The sequence below is a fragment of the Elephantulus edwardii genome, unplaced genomic scaffold, assembly GCF_000299155.1.
Source record: "Elephantulus edwardii isolate Elephantulus edwardi_28Jun2011 unplaced genomic scaffold, EleEdw1.0 scaffold00099, whole genome shotgun sequence".
In the NCBI taxonomy this organism is placed as follows: domain Eukaryota; kingdom Metazoa; phylum Chordata; class Mammalia; order Macroscelidea; family Macroscelididae; genus Elephantulus; species Elephantulus edwardii.
In genome coordinates this window covers 3739483-3759463 of record NW_006399849.1, presented here as the reverse complement: position 1 = coordinate 3759463, position 19981 = coordinate 3739483, and the positions used below count along the sequence as shown (strand labels likewise).

General features: G+C 40.1%; 1 protein-coding gene across 1 annotated transcript in view; it reads left to right on the top strand.

The window, feature by feature from the left end:
- Positions 1–19981, top strand: part of ZSWIM6 (zinc finger, SWIM-type containing 6) — a 307528-nt gene that overhangs the window by 544 nt on the left and 287003 nt on the right. The window contains exon 2 of the mRNA XM_006891537.1: positions 3–104. Coding sequence (XP_006891599.1) covers positions 3–104 — 102 coding nt within the window. The remainder of the gene's footprint in view (positions 1–2; positions 105–19981) is intronic.

The window sequence follows — 19981 nt, the reverse complement described above, 5'->3', positions numbered from 1 at the left end:
GGGGGCTGCAGGGGCGGCGGACGGCGGCGACGAGACGCGGCTGCCTTTCCGCCGGGGCATCGCGCTGCTGGAGAGCGGCTGCGTCGACAACGTCCTGCAAGTCGGTGAGTCACGGGGCAGCCGCAGGGCCGTCCGTCCGTCCGTCGGCCCCTCAGTGGGGCTGCTGCCCCTTTGCTAGGGCTTTCCCCGAGCTGGGCGCGCGCCCGGCACTCTCTTGGGGTCCGCGGACCATCCTCCGGAGCGGAGCACCCGTTTCCTCCCCTCTCCTCCCCGCCCCCTGTCTCCCCGGACGGGCCAGCGCGAGTGGGAAATGAATCAGCAGGACGCGCCCCACCGCGGGGTCAGCGGGGTGGATGTCGGGTGCCCCTTGTCCCCTCCCCTTCCCCCTGCTCGTCTGCCGGGGAACGTCCCCTGGAGGGCTGCTCTGATCTTTTAGGGGGGGGTCGTATGTGGACAAAGGCGCGGGGGTACGGCCGGCCGGGCTCCGGGGAGGGTGTGTGTGGAGGGGCCGTGTGGGGCGGGGGAGGGGGCGCGGGCCACACAGACAATGCCGGCGGGGCGAGCGGGCGGCCGGGCTTTTCCTCCCTGTTTGTGGCTCACTCCTCTTTCTTTCTTTCCCCCCTCGCTCCCCTGCGCCCCCTCCCCGTAGGCCGAGGGGGTGGGGGAGAGAATACATTTTAATGGAAGCCCAGCCGGCCGCCTCCCCGCTCCGGGGCTCGACGGCGCTCGGGGCGCTCCGGGATTTAAAGGTCTTCCCGTCTCCCTTCCTCCGCGCCTCTTCCCGAGCGGGCGGCGTGCAGCGCAGGCGACAGGCGGCGGCGGGGTGGACCCCCGCTCTTGAGGGACCTCTGAGGATGCCCCCCGAATCAGAAGGGCGCGAGCCCGGGAAGAAGCGGCTCGCAGCGCCCGGTTCTGGGGGGCGGCCCCCTCGGGTGGCCCCTCGGCCTGAGCGTGTCCGCGCCGGACGTTCGGCCGCCGGCTTCCTCGCGAGCCGCAGGCAGCAGTTGCGGAGCCTCCGGTCCGCCCTGTGGCCGCGGGGGCGCAGGGCCGGCCGAGGGGCTTCGCGGAGGCAGCCGGACACGACCCCCCGCACTTTGTTCTCATTTTCATGTTTATCTCTGGCCCTTTCAGTTTTCTGTCAGCCTCCGAAAAGGGGAAAGCAAACAAAAGAGTCTCTCTATTTCTTTTCAGGGCTTGTAGAAGATATTTGACAAAGGCGAGAGAAGGACTTGTGATTTAAAGCTGCACAGCCCTCCTTTCACTGACAGACCCTGAGAGTTTTCTCAGATGCCAAGTTAAAAAGCCTCCCCTGTGCATGTCCATATATATGTGTGTACATCCATATGCGTAGTGCATATGCATACGTATATGTGTTTCTATATAAAATCTGTTTAGGTAAGCTTTAACCATAGCTACGGGGACGTTTGAGCCAAATTGAAAAGAACAGTGCTATATAGTGAGACTCCCCTCTCCCCGTATTTTCCCCCTGATTGCAGAAGGTACTTTTTCCAACCCCCTCTCTCCCCAATATTATCGTCTGCTTTGAATTGTAGTGCTTAACAAGGTACTGAATGAATGGGGATCGATTTGGAACGTTTCAGTGTCTTTGATTTTAACTTAATCTTTTCTTTCTGTTTTCAATTCCTTTTATCTTTTTCTTCTTTGGAAGTGGGTGGGAGTTTGGATAGAGGCCCCAAGAGAGAATTAAGATTTGTTTTAATCCTGCCTGGTTAATTTGAATTCTAATGCAATCTGCAAACGTGATTTTCTGCATGGTCATTTATTTTCCAAAAGGAGCCCCCAGAACTGCCTTTTCGAGCCTCGCCATCCTTCCTTCTCCTTCTCTTTAGAGGGAATTCTGCTTCTGAGGCTTTCCATCCAATCACTCCCCCCTCCTTTAAAAAAAAAAAAATCTAATTAGCGTTCTTTCAAGTTATCTCCCCCTTGTTTCCTGCCGGCTTGAAACGGATTGAAGCACATCTATGGTTTCCCAGTATAGCAAACTCGAGTCTGCGAATTTTTATGACTTGGCTGGCAGTGTTGAGCTCCCCCTCCCCTTCTTTTCCTTGTGCTTGACTCTGCTTGCAAGCAATGAGGAATGACAGGAGAGCACATAGGGAGGGTTTCTTGGCTGATTGCATTTAAGCAAGGAATTCACTGTGAAAATAAAGCCAAGGGGTGATAAATAAAAGATGCAATCTTCTCTAGGAGACAGACACACAGCGTGGGCTTTGCCTGCTTTCATCAGTGGAAGAGGCCGGGGGTGAGTAGTTGTAAAAGAAAATGGTAACTTTTTGTGCAGTCCCCAAAGAGGAAGAGGCCACCGAATGGAGTTGGCAGTGGCTGATGCTTTTCATATAGTTTGCAGAGTTGACCACTACTTCGGAAACACTTACATACGTGCTAAACAAGTGCTGCACAAATTGTGAAAAATATTCTTACCCCCCCCTGAGTTCTGCCAATTTCCTTAATTTCCAAGTAGTATTACTAGTTGTGCCAGTCAGCTTAAAGATAGAAAGCTGTTAAAGAAATGTCTGGCAGCTGGCGCTGTGAGATCAAAATCTTAAGAACAGAATTTTTGCTTTCTTTTCTGATGGCGTGTGGAAAATGAGTAGATTAACTATTTAATTTAGTTGTGATGACAGGAATTGGCATACTTATTCAGGAGACTCATTTTATTCATTTTGTGAATTGAGGTAGTAATTCATTGTTTCAGAACCTCAAATGGAAAAAGAACATTATGCTGGATAGCACCATAAACACTTCTCAGACTGAAAAATTGTGAGTTTGTTTACACAAGAAGTATTCATTGACTTGTAGATAGGACTAAACTACAGCTACATTAATGAGAATTTAGTTGTTGGACTTTGTTTTATATTTGTAACTATCGGAGGTTATTTAAGAATTGGATTGGGGCTTGCCAGAAATTAAACTTACTTTTTTTTTTAACTCCTAGATTTTCAGAAGAAACTTTAAGAATAAAAATTTAGCCTTTGGTGGAGTAAGGAGCCCTGTAAACATAATTAGAGCAGAGCTAGCCAGTTGATAATAGAAAGTTTTTGGAAAAGTATAGTTGACTTATTTTTAAAAAATATTAAAAGAGAGATTTCCCTGAAAGTACTTGTATATAACTATTATGAACATTAGTAATTTAGAGGTCACATTAATTTGGGGGACATCTGGGAAGAGCTTCTCAAATATGATCTGAAACTTCAGTTATGACAGCGAAGCCATAAGTCTGTGCAAAAATGAAGACTTTCTGTGGGGCCCAAAACACCATAAACTAAGTCAAGCAGTTAGCTCCACCGACTGTTTGTGGAATATTTGACTAAAGGCTGGTTTTCTTGACTGAAAATGCCTATTAGTGAAAAAGGTGAACGCAATGGAAAAATAGATAAAACACTTCACAGTAAAAGAAAGGCAAATGGTTAATAGAAGAGATCTTTCTTTCTCTGTAAAGAGATGCAGACAAAGTTGAGATGCTATTTTTCATTTATTACAATACCCAAGACTGAAAAGATGAGTAGACAATACCTTGTGAATTGCTTGTGAAAGCAGAAGAGGGTACCTCCTGTACAGTAATTTGTAGGAATTTAGTGTAAGAATATATTGGTATTAACGCGCAAAGATGTTCTATGCCAAAGTGATGCTTACTGGAGTGTGTGGCTTGTTAATATAGGCCATCCCTGTGTTTCAAATGTCCCAATTTTACTTAAAACCTGTAGTTGTGAACCAATCCCATAAAACCAGTTACATTAGAAATGTGAGGTTCATATGCAAATGGGTCCAGATAGTGAACAGGTATTACTTTGCAGCATGCACCAAGATATTATTGTGCTAAAGGTATTTCAGTGTATGTAGAAGAGTCGCTGATTTCTTTATGCTTAGAAAGGCACATTCCATACGAACACAAATGGTCCGGTAACTGACATTAGGTACAAACTGTACTTAACTGTTGTGCTTTAACTTAAAAACTAAATTCCTAAATTTAGGAACAGACCCTGTTTGTAATCCATGGGCTGCCTGTACCGGAATCAAACTAAGTTCCTTTAGCAGGGTACTGATTGGGAAAATGTTATTATATACAAGAACAACCATCAACAACCATTGAAATACCTTATGTATACTGATGTGGAAGAGTGACCAGAATATTTCATTGAAAAATAAGCCAAGAACTGATAATAAAATATGGCATCATTTGTATTTAAAACAAAAAAGATAGACTTACATATTGATGGTATAAACACATCTGGAATAATGGCTTTCTTTGGAGCGGTAAAGGAGCCCAGGTGGTACTGTGAGTAACACTTGAATGCCATCTGAATGGTTGGTGGTTTCATCCCACTAGTTTCTCCTTCGGAAAAAGAAGTGTCAGTTTGCCCCTGTTCACAATTAATAGCCTTTGGAGACCCTACAGTGGCGGCTCTTGTCTGACCTATAGAGTTGCTATGGCCCAGTTTGTGAGGGACAAACGAAGGAACAAAATTTGGAGTGGGGGGTGGGTGGGGGGGTAGGGGATGTTACATTACACCTTATGCTTGTTTGTGTGGCTGGAGTTTTCTTACAACTGGAAATATATACTTTTGTAATAAAAAGTATTAAAAAAAAACCTGTTCATGAGGTTTTGTTTTTCTTTTGTTTTCTTTTTTAGGAGTGTGTCCCTGTATGGTATGAGTGCTTATTTCCAGAGAACAATTTTTTGACACTCAGTTTTTGCACTGTAATAATTTATTTGAGTCTAGCTCTCTTAAGTGGACCTCTGCTGGCCTAGTGGTAAGAAGTTGCTCTGGAATCCCAAAGGCACATGGTTCGAATCCACCAGCTGCTTCATGAGAGAAGAATGGACAGTCTCTTTTTATGCTCTTTTTGTAAATACTTCTTAAATCTGCTGGAGGGTCAGTTATGAGTCAGTTAGGACTTCACAGTACATTACAATAACAACAGTTTCTTTAAAAGGAAGCTTTGGTGGCCTAGTTTATAGAGTTGTGCTGCTAACCCACAGGTCACACCTTTGTGGAAGTTCTAATCCACCAGTGGATCCATGGGAGAAAGAAATAATCGCCAATGTGTTTTGCAGCCTTGAAACCTCAGTAGAGAATCAGCTATGTGTTAACTCTGATTTGACAGCACAGAGTAAATGAATCTTTAGAAAGAAGGGTACTGGTGGTATAGTTTGTAGGGTTTTCACTGTAAACCAAAAACTGTGGCTCTGGGGTTGATATCCACAAGCATCTTCCTGGGAGAAGGATGCAGACTTCTTGGATGTCGTTTTATGAAGCCTAATGGAGGGTTATCATATATTATTAGGAGAGCTCAGTCTTTGGAAATGGGCGTCATGGTGGTAAAAGTGGAGGGTCAGAGAAAGAGGAAGATCTCAACAAGATTAACTGATACACTGATTGTAACAATGGGCATATAAGAGTTGGTGAGAACAGCTCAGGATAGGGTAAGATTCAGAGCTGTTGTTTATAGAGTCACTATGAATTGTCATCTCAGTGACACCTGACGATACAACAGTAGAGGGTCAGCTATGAGTCAGTTATAATCCCATGGCAATATACTGTTGAGTCTTTTTAAGAAGGAAATGTCTACTAAGCATTACTTAGGGTCTTTAATTTGAGTAAAGGAGCTCTGGTGGTGTACACCCAAGCTAGTTACACTGCTCACCAAAAAGTGGTAACTCTCATCAGGTCCAAACCCACCAGTGGCTCTCTGGGTACAGATGAGCAATCCCCTTTCCTGGGATTAACAGCCTCCTGAAGATCTGCTGGATGGTCAGCTTTCAATCAGCTCTGATGCTGGCAGTGATTTTTGAGATTGCAGTGCAGCTTCTGCACACTAGGCCACCAGAGCTCCTTGGCAATGAATTTTGAACTGAGTTCATGTGTGAAGTTTTGAAATACAAGTTTTAAAAGAAACTGCCTCCTCACTGCCCCACCTCCAGTTGTTTCTGGGAGACAGGAGCCCCAGACCTAGTCCATAGTGTTGTAGTGCTTCACCCCCTGGCAGCTTGAATCCACCAGCAACTCTGCAGGAGAAAGATGAGCAATCTCCTGTGTGATTTAGGGAAACCAAATGGGGGTGGTTCTCCAGGTCATTATGAATTGTAGTCAACTCTGGCCCCTACCAGGAACAACAGAGGGTTAGCTTTGAGTCAGTTTTGGCCCCCATGGCAATGCTGTATTGATTTGAGTCTTGAAAGAAGGAAATGTCTACTAAACATATCTTTGGATCTTTCATATGCAAAACATGAAAAGTCTCCTCCTCTGCTATTTGCAGCTTCTAAAAACCCCTGGTAGGTCATTTGAGTCAGGTCAGATTCCAACTGGATGGCAATTAGCTTGAGGTTTTTAGAGTTTTTGTTTCTGAAAGGAGCTCTGGTGGCATAGTCTTGAGTATGGTGTCTTTCTGCAATTCAAATTCACCTGCAGCTTTAATGGAGAAGGATGGGCATTCTCCTCCGGACCACTTTACAGCCTCTGAAAACCCACTGACTCAGATCTGACTATACAGCAATGAGTGAATGAATGAATGTGGGAGAAAGCAGGTTTGCTAACAATTTGATTAATATTTTAGGAATGGGAACACACAGAGCTGGATCAACACAGTAGCAACAGCAGTGGACTCGAACATATCTCTGAGCACGAAGATGGCCCAGAACCTGATAACATTTCATCCTGTTACACTTTTGGTATCCTTGAGTTGGGGCTGACAGCAGCTTACCTCAGCAAACCCATTCTTAAGGTCTTTTCAGATTTATAACAAAATGTGTGTGTGTGTGTGTGTGTGTGTGTGTGTGTGTGTGTGTAAGGGAATGGAGGAGCTTGATAGGGGATCATTATTAGTAATAAAATGGATAAAGCATTTCAATGAGTTGTTTCTTGGCCTGCCTTTGAGTGTTTTGATTTTCTTTATAGAATGCAGATTTTTATATGTGATGGGATTCTAAATGTACATTCCATAGACTATTTTCAAGGTTACAATAGTAATAATAATATAGAATTTTGAGCCTACCTTTTCTTCTGCTCTTTACTTTTTTCTGCTTTTTACTAAGAAACTACACAAAATAAGAGATTTTGAAACTCAGGAAATTTTGGAATGTGTTGTAATACTTAGTTTTCAGAAGGTTTGAGTGATCCAGTAAAGAAGGCTTCAGTCAGTGTTCAGAGAAAAGAATATTTTTCTTATCCAGGTTTTTACCATAATGGAATATAGAATTACAGGTTTTGCTTAAGCAAACATTTCTTGCCACACAAGTAGGTTGTGAATACATTGTTGTGTTGAAGAGGGAAACACCATCACATTTTATTTCCACTGCACATTGAATTTCATCCTTTGTACAGAAATGAGCCTTTGATATCTTTCTTTTTTGAAACATCAGGATGCCTGAGGAATATGTCTTGTCATAGAAGAATTTTTGTAATTAAACAGTTGAAGTCAGTATTGTCGTTAGTATATCCTGGTCACCTAACTTTAAATGTTTTATCTGAAAAGATATAGGCCAGCATATCTTTTCTGCTCACGCAGTAAGGGTATATAGTAAAGAATGTGAAATTTCATCTAGTAATAGGTTCTCTGAGCATGAAAGCAGAGAAATGATATGTCTTCTTTCACAAGTTTACTTGTTTTCCATTTTTTATATTAGTGCCTATGAGGAAAAAGGAACTTGATATCTATTTTAAGAAACTTTTAATACTCAAAGGCAAACCTGTTTAATGTTAGAAGTTTTTATAGCATTAAACTTGAGCTTTTGTTCATTTTCAACTGTTATATATAAGAGGACAACTATCTTAGAAAACAGATTATAGATAACTACAGATACCCAAGAATCAGAATAAGATGTGGACGGATATCTGTTGAAGTGTCATAAGCTGTATAAACTCCCACAAAACCATTGGATTTACTTTTCAAATTACTATGTTATTAACTTTGTAAAAAAACCCCAAATATAACCTAGATAGCTTTTCTTAGTTTATGAAATTTTGAATTTATGAATTTTAAAAATATATTTAGATTGCATATGAAGATGTGATTTACTTCTCATTTTAATTGAGAGAACAAGACATGCTGAGTTATTTTTTCCATTTGATGGAGGGGTTCTTCCATGTCCTTCTGAAAAATCAGTATCAAATGAAAATTGAAGAAACATACAGTCTTGCCCTATGAAAAGAGACTTTGTTTCTTATTCTGAGCCAGATTCTCAAAAATGTATTGGTTAGATTTTTTTTTGTGTGTAAGTATGATATCTTCACTTTTCTTTCAGTGCCTGTGTTCTGCTAAGAAAATGCTTTATATATTATTTTCAGTTCTTTAAAAACAGGACACTTCCCTTTATTCCCCACCCCCTTCTAGTCACGGTAGCTAAAGCAAGCGCTGGAAAGAACTAAAAAAATGTACATTTCAGTCTGAACCTATTTAATGTCATTGTGTTTGACTTTCAGCTGATAGTGAACTATGTTGCTTAGGGCATATTAAATGCTTTCTATATGTGTGGAATTCTAAATGATAACTAGTTGTATGTCAGTATCAGTATGTGTGTGTATGTGTTATGTGTACACATTGTAATCAAGTTTCATGTTCACAAGTGAACAGGAAAGAATAAGAGAAAAATGGACCCAGATGACATGTTCCAGTGACCACTGTATTTTTCTTTAAACAAAGTATGCCAAAAGATCAAAAACTGTTTTTTAAAAAATAGTCTTGCCTAGATAATCTCTATTTGAATGTAGATTTTACAGCTTAAAAAGAGTGTTTATTCCAACTGCTCCCATTGTTAAAAAAAATCATCTCAGGCCAAGATACAGTGAGGAAATTATTCAGAGTGGCATAGTACATGAGAAAACTAAACATTAAATCTGTGTTTTTCCATTGTTTGAACTGCACAAGCAGTTTTCTGGACAAGCAGAAATCTCAGAGATCAGAGCGAGCATTTTCTTAAATGTAAATTGACTGAGTATTACATTATCTGGCTAACGTTTTACTGAATATTATAAAGTATTTCTAGATAGCATTTTAGTTCTAGGCTAAATTCTAATGGCTTCAGTTCAATGTTTCTAGCATGCTAAATACATGTTATTGAAAAATATTGCTAATATTTGACAGCTGTAGAGATATTCTGAGATAGGATTAAAATTCAGGAGAAATTAGTTATAAATGCTAACTATTAAGGCCACTGTATGAATATCTGTGAATGTGCACACTCACTTGTCATAATTTACCAAAAAATGTAAAATGCTGGAACATAGAAGTGAATATTTAGTAAGGAACTTGACTGCTTTAAACTTAGTTTGTGAAAACTTGATCATTGGTATCTGTTAACCAGGACGTGTTTATGGTTTGGTTTTATCCCCCTCCTGTGTGTCCTATCCCCTACCACTACTAAATAGTAAAATACCAGTTACATACCTATGTCTAGTACCCGTATACACAAAATTTATTTCATCTAATTGATGTTGCTTAAGAAGGCTACTAATCTCTCTTACTTTTAAATACTTAAGGCTTTTGGCTTCTTCAGATGCTGAGCATAATTCACAGTGAGAATCTTAATACTACTAGAACATTAATTTCTAGTAATAGTAATAAATAACAGCTAACACTTTCTTGTGCTTACTGTGTGCCAAATACGGCGTTTTTGCACTCTACACTTCTCAATAACAGCCTCCTGAGGTAAGCACTATTTTGTCTCGTTTATATTTGAGGACATTGTAGCACAGGTAGTTTAAGTCACTTGCTTAAGGTCTCAAAGCTGATAAATGAAGGAATAGTATATAGTGTCCATGGTTCAAAAATTTGTGTTTTCACTCTCTAAGCAATCATAATTAATATTTTCTAGGTTTATACTGCCTTCTAGAGTGATTCTAACTTGGTCAGAATTTTAAAATATGATTATAGCTGGGATATTTTAGTTTTGGGTTTTGCTTTTTTTAAAAAAAATTAACTTTAAAAACTGCATTTAAAAATGCCTTTTATGAATGAATTTCAGCTTTGGTGAGTGATGGTGCTAGTGATTTTGACCATCTTCCATGATTTTTTTTTAAAAGGAGAATAACATGCAGGCTGGACTGAATTGTAACATTGAATTTAAATATGTAGATTTAAATTAAACATGCAGCAAAGGTATTTCTCAAGTGTTTTTAATGAGTTATTTATCTCATTTTAAAACCCATTTAGATTGCCCCAGTTAAAAATTGTAGGATTTCTAGTTGCTGGTAAACAGTGGCATTCTTAAAAAGAGACAGTTTTATCTGTTGAATTTACTGTTGCAGTTGTTAGTAGCTGTCCAGTGGATTCCTACTCATACTTGGCACTAATATTATTTAGAATGATGCAGTAAAAAAATTTTTGCAATCACTTGTTATGCATCAGAGAGTTGAACAATGACTAGGGAGGATAGAAGGAGAATTGACGCCTTTGAGCCGTGGTGCTGGAAAAGAGTACTGAATGTACCATGGACTGCCAAGAAAACAAATAGATTCATCCTAGAGAGGGTTAAACCAGGCTGCTCCTTGGAGGCAAGGATTCTGGGGCTTCTCCTGACATACTTTGGACATGTTGTAAGGAGATACAGGTCTTTGGAGAGGGACATCATGCTGGGTAGAGTGGAGGGACAGCGCAGGAGGGGAAGACCCTCTATGAGGTGGATTGATTCAGTGACTGGGGTAATCGGGATGGGTGTGTCAGAGGCAATGAGATTGGCACAGGATAGAGCAGGGTTTAGGGCTGTTGTACATAGGGTCGCTGTGAGTCGCAAGCGACTCGACGGCACATAACAACTAACCACAATAACCAACCATTAGTAAGAGTTTGTGGCCTAGTGGCAAGAAGCTGCACTGTAATCCTGAAGGCACGTGGTTTGAATCTACTAAGTAATCCTCTTCCATGTGATCAATGATTAACTGCCACTGAATACCCACCTGAGTGTCAGCAATGGGTCGGTTCTGACTGGATAGTATACAACAGCAATGATTGGGTAAGCTTATCAAATAAATTGGAACTTAGTGAATTAATATGCTTAAAATTTAGGCAACTCATTCTGAATCTGTTTACCGAAAACATTTTTCATTGTTAATTGGTACCGGATCTTGATTATTGGGTTATATTATACAGAAAGTAAGCATAAAAAGTGAGTTTGTAGATTAGATTCACAGAAGCAAAGTTTAAATACTCTTTCTTAATTACATTAATACCAGTATTTAGAATTCTCTTTGTGCCAAGTGATATCATTTAAATGCTTGTTGATAGCAGCCAGAATTTTTATAAATACAGTGTAAATGCAGTCCTGTATGACAGGGTAGAACCGCACCAGACGGTTTCCTAGACTGTTAGCATTATGGAACAGGTCTTTCAGAAAGCTGCGGGTACACCAACATTTCGTTTCAGTTGATGGAATAACATCACCACAAATAGCCTACTGCTGATGAGTTGATGCTGACTCATAGCCACCCTCTGTTGAGCTTGTGAGGTTATACATCTTAACGAGATGAGAAGGCTCATCTTTTTCTCATAGAACAGCTAGTGGATTTGAACCTTAGATCTTTCTGTTAGCAGTGTGACATTCCTATGTATTTCCGTATCAGAGCTCTTGCACAGATCATCAGGACTCCTAAATGAATTATACACCACAAACTATTCCATTACCAATGTTATTAGGTGCTGTTGAGTACGACTCCTAGTGATCCTATGAACAACAGATCTCACTTGGCCTGTCCTGTGCCATCCTCCTCATAATCTCTGATACACTCGAGCCCATTGCTGCAGACACTGTGTCAGCCCATCTAGGTGAGGTTCTTCCTGTCTTTCACCGACCCTCCACCTTTCCAAGAATAATCTCCCTTTTCAAGGAGTAGGCTTTTCTAACAATATATCCAAAGTATGTGTGATGAAGCTTTGTAACCTTTGCCCATAGTCTGATCTGGTTCATAGAGAACCCTCTAGGACATAGTAGAACAGTCCCATGAGCTTTCCTGGACTGCAAATCTTTAGGTGGACGTTATTTCCCTGTCTTCCCACAGAGTGGCTTGGTGCCATTGAATTGTCCACCTTTCTGTTAGTAGCAGAGTGCTTAACTACCACACCATCAGATCTCCTCTTCAAGAATAAAAACCAACCATACCCGCTACTGTTCGGTTGATTCCAACTCAGGATGACTTAGGTTTCTAGACTGTACATCTTTAGCAGAGGAGATTTTCCATCTTTCTTCCATGGAGCAGATTAAATATTTAATTAATATGAAAGGTAAAAAGAAGGATTAAATAAGAAAAATTCAAGTACAGGTAAAAAGAAATTTTGGGAGTAAGTGGGGTGAGTTCCTAGGCAGACCTATTGTCTCCATACTGACTGTGCATAAGCTCTGTCTTTGGTCAGTGTCTTACCTTTATGGCCAAGCAGCTGCTTACCCAAGAAAACAGAAAAAAAAATATATATATAAGAAGGGAACTGATAGACACATGTGAGCAAAAGAGAAGTTCCTATTCCCACAACATATCTATCAGAACAACATTTGGATGCAAACAAAGGGCTGTTTGCTTTCCTCAGGTAATAAATGAAGAACAATTTTCTCCTAAGTATTATATAAGCCAACATAACCTAATAACTGACCTTGATAAGGTCTTTACTGTCTATGTAATATCAAACTCTTTTCAAGGTCTTCTACATAGCTCCTCTAAAAAGGTTAATGAAAATATACCTTTGGGAATCTGGGAGTGGCCCACAGTGGCCTGTCACTAACACAAAAAAAAGCTGTTTTCCAAACTAGGATTTTCTTGGTGTGATAGATGAGGAGTATGGTATAGTTAGAGCCAATGATTAAAAGCAGGACATCATCTTCAAAAGCTAGAAAAATATTTTCAAGTTAAAACTGCTCTTTTTACACACACACACACACACACACACACACACATACACACATGGAACCCTGATTACCTAGTGGTTAAGGAGCTGTGCTGCCAACCCAAAGGCATGCTGTTTGAATCCACCAGTTGCTCTGCAGGAGAAAAATGGGCAGTATCCTCCTGGTCACTTACAGCCTCTGAAAACCTGCTGGAAGGTCAGCAATGAGTCCATTCCAAATCAATGCGTAATATAAACAATCTTTATGGACGGAGACTACCCATCTTTACCCTTTTCTGGTGGATCTAAACCACTTAGGTTTTTGTTAGCAGCCCAACATGTTGCAAACCAAGTCACCAGACATCTTGAAATAAAGTGTATAAGTAAAATTGTTAGGTGCTGTCGAGTAGGACTCATAGTGACCTTATGAACAACAGATCTTCCTCATTCGCCAACCCTCCACCTTTCCAAGCTTGTCTCTTTCCAAGGATTAACTTCTCCTACCAACATTCCCAAAGTATGTGAGATGATGAAGCTTCATCGTCTTTGCCTCCAAGCAACACTGTGCACCTTCTTCAAGACATCTCTTTGGTTTTTTCGCATTGATGGCTATGCAGCTTCCTAGTGATACAAATATCTTGTCACTTGCCGGTGTTGGTGTGGCCATTCAGTGATCCCAGTGAAAGGGAGGCAGCACAGGAAGCTAGCCTATTTCTTTTAGACTTTAAACATTTAAGTATTTTTCCAACTTTCTTAGAATTTATTATTTTGTTCTCATGAAAAATTGTGGCTAACCTTTGGGAAAATGGGAATCCCAGAAACCTTGATGCTTATGCTCCGTCTCACCTTCATTGGACACATGGCCAGGAGAGATCGGTCCTTGGAGAAGGACATCATGCTTGGAAGGGTGGAGGGACAGTGAAGGAGAAGACGACCCTGGATGAGATGGATTGATACAGTAACTGGGGCAATGGGGCAGTGTGTCGGAATTAGTGAGACTGGCTCAGGACAGGGCAGGGTTCAGAGCTACTGTACCTAGGGTTGTTATAGTTCACAGGTGACTTGACGGGGCTTAACAACAAATAGCAACAACTCACACAAAAAGTCCTGTATTATTCTATTCTAATTATTTTTAGCTTTCAGAAAGATTTTGATTTATATTATTTATAAACCAAAACCAAATATCAAATAATTGAGATCTGATTCCAACTTAAGGTGACAGCCTCCTCTTTCCCCTATAGATTTACCGGTGAATTTGAACTGCTGACCTTTCATATAGAAGTCCAACACATAATGTGCTATGCTAGCTGGGCTGCTCACTCATTTATTCTCATTGCTGTTGACCTATAAATAAAGCTATACATTGGTTGGGAGGAGATTGCCCATCTTGCTCCAGTGCAGTAGGTGGTGTGGATTTGAATTGTCAATTACTGATGATATCCAAAAACTACTGGAACAGCACATATACAGAGAATGGCCTGAAGTGCAGGCTGGGATTAGAAAAAGCCATGATACTAGGGATATTAGCACTAATGTCAGATGGATCTTAGCTGAAAGCAGAGAGTACTAGAGGAATGTCTATCTGTGTTTCATTGACTGTGCAAAGGCATTTGACTTTGTGGATCACAACAAACTGTGGTTGACTTTGAGAAAAATGGGAATCCCAGAACACTTGACTGTGCTTATCCGAAGCTCTACTAGGACCAGGAGGCAGTTGTTAAAACAGAGCAAGGAAACACTGTATGGTTCAAAATGGAGAAGGGTGTACGCCAGGGATGTGTATCTCTCCCTACCTTTTCAATCTATATGCAGAACAGATTATCTGGGAGGCTGGGCTCTATGAGGAGAAGTGTGGTGTCAGGATTGGTGGAAGATCTATCAACAGTCTGCGTTATGCAGACAACACAACCCTGCTTGCTGAAACTGAGGAAGACCTGAAGCGCTTGCTGTAGAAAGTCAAGAACTGCAGCCTTCAATATGGATGGAAGCTCAGCATCAAGAAAACAAAGATTCTCACCACTGGGCCAATTGTCAGCATCGGGATGGATGATGAAGAAATTGAGATTGTTAACAGCTTTAGTTTGCTTGGCTCTACAGTTGGCACCCTTGGTACCAGCAGTCAGGAAATATAAAAGATGAAATGAGAAAGTCTGCTGTTAAAGACCTCTCCAAAGTACTGAAGAGCAACAATGTTAGGAGATTAAGGTGCTCCTGATTACTTGCTATACATCGGAAAGTTGGACAATGACTAGGGATTATAAAAGGAGAATTGATGCCCTTGAGCTGTGGTACTGGAGAAGACTATTGAGTACCGTGGACTGCTAGGAGAACAAACAGGTTTGTCCTAGAGAGGGTGAAACCAGGCTGCTCCTTGGAGGCAAGGATTCTGGGGCTTCATCTGACATACTTTGGACATGTTGCAAGGTGGTACCAGTCCTTGTGGAGGGTCGTCATGCTTGGGAGGGTGGAGGGACAGCATAAGAGAGGAAGACACTCAAGATGGATTGACTCAGTGACTGGGGTAATGGGGGTGGATGTGTCAAAGACAGTAAGAATGGCACAGGATAGAGTAGGGTTTAGGGCTGTTGTACATAGGCTTGCTATGAGTCTCAGACGACTCTACAACGTATAACAACAACAGCAACAACCTTTGGGTTGGCAGCACAACAGCTTTACCACTAGGCCACTAGAGCTCTTTCAAAATCTTACTTAGATGCACTGTAATCACAACATAGCCACTGGTCATCACAGTTCTTGACTTTATCAGAGTTTACAGGTGAGGACTGAGGTGATTCAGTGACTGTATCATGATTTTGGTGCCCTCAAGTAAGACTTAAGTTGAGAGTTAGGCACCCTGTATCAGAGCTCCAGTGTGTTTCTTGCACAGGGAAGAAAGCCTGTGTAACTTCCCACTGTTCTTTCCTTTCTCTGGGAGGGGGCTGTGGGCGAGGAGTAGGATGGAATGGTAGGAAAAAAATACTAGGAATTGGAAGAGGTAGGAAATATCAGCCATGGGAATATATTCCATTACCTTCATTCCCTGCAGTTGTCACCTCCCTACTCCCCAGTTTAGGGGGAAAAAAACCTGAGGTCATAAGGACCTATGTGTTCCAGCTGCTGCTTAGCTGCTATTTTTAGCCTCACCCTACATCAGGCTGGCACGAGGCCATGATGGCACAGGGCCAGCACATAGTGGAACTGCTGGCAAATGTCAAAAACCTAACTTCAGTTATCAAGGGAACTGCTTTTCAGACATTCTACTTACCTGCACCTTTTTAAGAAATAGCGTGTACTTGTGTTTTTAGAAATGAATGGTTTTCAATAGTAGAAATCTCAAATGTTAAAACTTGTACCATGTAGTTTTAAAATTAAAGATAAAAGAAAAATTTAAAGCTTGCTTTACTAAGTTAGACTTGTAGCCTGCTCAGTGATAGTAGTTTTTGTGGTGACAACCAAGAAGTATGAGTTTTGTCTAGTTTATTTAAAAACCTTGAACATCTTTAAAAACTTCTCTTGCTGTTAACATTGTGGAATCTGACTTAGTTTATATAATTATAGGTATTCTCACACATATTTATTATAAAATGTGTTTTTTTCTAGTATTCTCTTTGCTAACACATTTGTGTGAGTTCAGATATGATTATGTATTTAATTTTGGTTGTAGTTCTGTAGTAATATATTTAACAAACTGCAGACATTAGGATTTATTTTAGTAGGAAACAGGCCTTGGTTGAATTTCCAGTATTTTAATAAATATGTGGTAGGGAGTTGCACTGCCAACCAAGAGGTATGTTGTTGGAATCCACCAGCTGCTCCACTGGTGAAAGAGAAACAGTCTCTTCCTGTGCGATTTACAACATTTGAAAGGAGGTTCCTGTGAGATGGTTCCTACCCAGTTGAAGAAGACAACATCAATAACTGAATGAAAAAGGGAAACTAAAGAGCTGAAACATTGGAATTACGATGTTGGTGAAGGATAGTGTATATATCATGGATTGCCAAAATAATACAGCAATTTATAGCTTCCACAAACCCACTGGAGGGTCAGCGTCAGTTAATTCTGACTTGATATCAGTAAATTTAGACTTTTGAGCCAGAAGAATGAACATACTGGTTTTAGAAGAAGTATAGCCAGGAAGTTCTTTGGTAGCAAAGATGGTGAGATTTCTCGTATAAACTTTGAACATGTTCTCAGAAGGTTCAGTTCTTAGAGAGGGGCATCTGGTTGTAAAAGAGAGTCCGTTAAAAAGAGGAAGATACCCTTAAGAGATAATTTGACACAGTGACTACAATAGTGGGCTCAAATAGAAACAACTCAGAGCCATGTAGTATTTCGTTTTCTTTGTACATATGGTTGCTATGAATTAGAACTAACACAAAAGCTTCAGTCTTTGCATTTCAGTCTTGTAGACACTAGAGCCAGTAATAATGCACACTGTATTTGCAAACTGAGTTTTAAAATCTTTGGTGCACATATAAACTTAGGAATATACTGAGTTACCTTTACAGTAAAAATGAAAATATTTTGTTCTGTACAGAAGTACAAAGAAGGTCACAGTGTGACTTTGCTTTGTCAGAAGGGGCTTTGCTCAGGAGAATGATGAATCATGTATTTCTATTCTTTCTGTAATGCTACTGAGGCCACATTAGGGATATTTTACAGTACCATGGGCTATACAGAGAATGTGAATAGGAACAGTGATGATTATTTGCTAATCCACTGCATAATGGTGTACTCTGAGTTGTAGGATGACAGGATAACATAACATTTAGTCAATGCATTGATTTGATGCTGTTCTTAAGGTAACACAGAATAATTGGCCCAAATAACTAGAAATGGAATTTAATTGATTTTTCTTCACTTTAAAATAGTTATAGATGAATGTTGCTGAATTCACTTTTGTGAAATTAGACCTCTCAAGGAATCTATCCCAAAGTAAATTGCTAGCCCTTCCAGTTTACTGATCTTCCATAGCATAGAGTTAACCATGTTGTGGTGCTAACCAAAAGGTGAACACTTTGAATCCATTAGTTGCTTCTAGAGAGAATGGTGGACATTCTCATCATATTAAGGTATGCACCTTTGGCAGCCCAGTGGAGGATCACTGTGAGTTGAACTTCAGTTTTTTGGACTGGGTTTTGGTTTTTTTTTAAAACCAGATGTTGTAGAGTTTATTTAAATTAAATTCTTGCAACTTTAAATAAGAGATGCTTGTACTGAGCAGTTTGCTGATCTTAAACCAAGAGTGTTATATTGCTTTTACTTAGTGTGAAAACAAGTTACACTAGGAAGTATAATTAAAAAAATTTTGGGAGTAGGGTCTCAAGCATGTTGAATTGTATTGCAGCCTTTCTATAGTGGGAGGTTATAGTAAGTAAAACCAGTCTCCTGTCATTTCTGACTTAAAACAACCCTAAATGTGTCAGTAGAACTGTGCTTCATGGGGTTTTTCAGTGGCTGATTTTTTTTTTGAGGTAAAACACGAGAACTTTTTTTGAGATTCTTTTCTGAATAGCCTCAATCCACCCACCTTCTTTTGGGTAATAGCTAAGAGAATTAACTCTTTGGATTACCCAGGGACAATTTAAAGGTAATTGGAGTTATGCCAAAGTGGCTTGGAGCCAATCTATATATCTTTTTAGAAATTTATACATATTTATGGATCCTTCATGCAATTTAGGGAGCTCTGGTGGCATAAACAATAAAGAGTGGTGCTACTAACCCAGAGACTGTGTGTCTGTGCTGGTTCAAATCCACCAATTGCTCCAAGGGAGCATGGACTCCTACCACAAAATTATAGTTTCAACAACCTACTGGAGTGTCAGCTCTGAATTGGTTCTGACTAGATGGCAATGAGATGAGTTAATGTAATTTAGATTTTATTTAGATGACTTGTGTACATATAAGCAAAGCATTTAAGTGACATTCTTCATTCAGAGTTGTCAGAGCAGTTTCTTTGCAATTTTAATGTATCTGCCTTAGTAGTTTACTAAAAAACATTTGATCTAAGCTGTTTCATAAACAGCAGGAAATTCCAAGGGACCAGGATAGTATTGTGCTTTTGTTTCCAGTAGAGATTGCAGCAAATAAGTCATTGCTGTTAAGTCAGAATAAACTAATAGGCTGACCCTCCAGTGGATTATCAGAGAAGGTTAACTCACGTGGGAGGAGATTGGTTGCCCATTTTTATTCCTTGTAACATTTCGATGTGAACTGCTTGATATTGGGTTGACAGTGCAATTTTTTACTTCCTAGGCTATCAGCACTCTTTAGAGATTATTGCAGTAGTGGGGAAACTTAAAAAAATCTTTGTTAATTGTAGCAACACATGCTTAATTACTTTTGTTTACAAATGCGTAGTGTTTTTGTTTATGTTTGGTTTTTTAAACAAAATGCTAAGCCTTCTTTCAACACACTTAAGCTCCATTTAAGATTATTCTTGTTTGTTTTTACAAAAAAAGTTTAATTTCAGATAATAAAAACCTTTGAATTGTGGTGTTGGAGAAGATTAAAGAATATCTCATGAACTTCCAAAAGGACGAACCAATCTTTCTTGGAGAAAGTGCAACCAGAGTTTTCCTTAGAGACATATGAAACTTTGTCTCTTCAGTATAAGAAAAACAATTAATGTAATTCATCATATAAACAAGGCAAAGAACAAGAACCACATGATCCTATCAATTGATGCAGACAAGGCCTTTGACAGAATCCAACACCCTTTCCTGATTAAAACACAACAAAATAGCATTAGAGGGCAATTTCTTCAACATAGTAAAAAGTATATATGCAAACCTGAGAGCCTACATTGTTCTCAATGGAGAGAAATTAAAGGCATTCCCTTTAAGAACAGGAACTAAGCTAGAATGCCCACTATCACCTCTCTTATTCCTATTGTATTGGAAGTCTTGGCAATAGCAATAAGACAACAGAAGGAAATAAGAGGTATTCAAATTGGCAAAGAGGAGGTAAAATTATCTGTGAAGATGATATGGTAGTATACTTTAAAAACCCTAAATACTCAGCAAAAAAACCTACTGGATATAGTTGACCAATTCAGCAAAGTGGCAGGATACAAGATCCACATACAAAAGTCAGCTGGATTTTTCTACAGTAACAGAGAATACAAAGCTGGAGCTAAGAAAAACAATACCC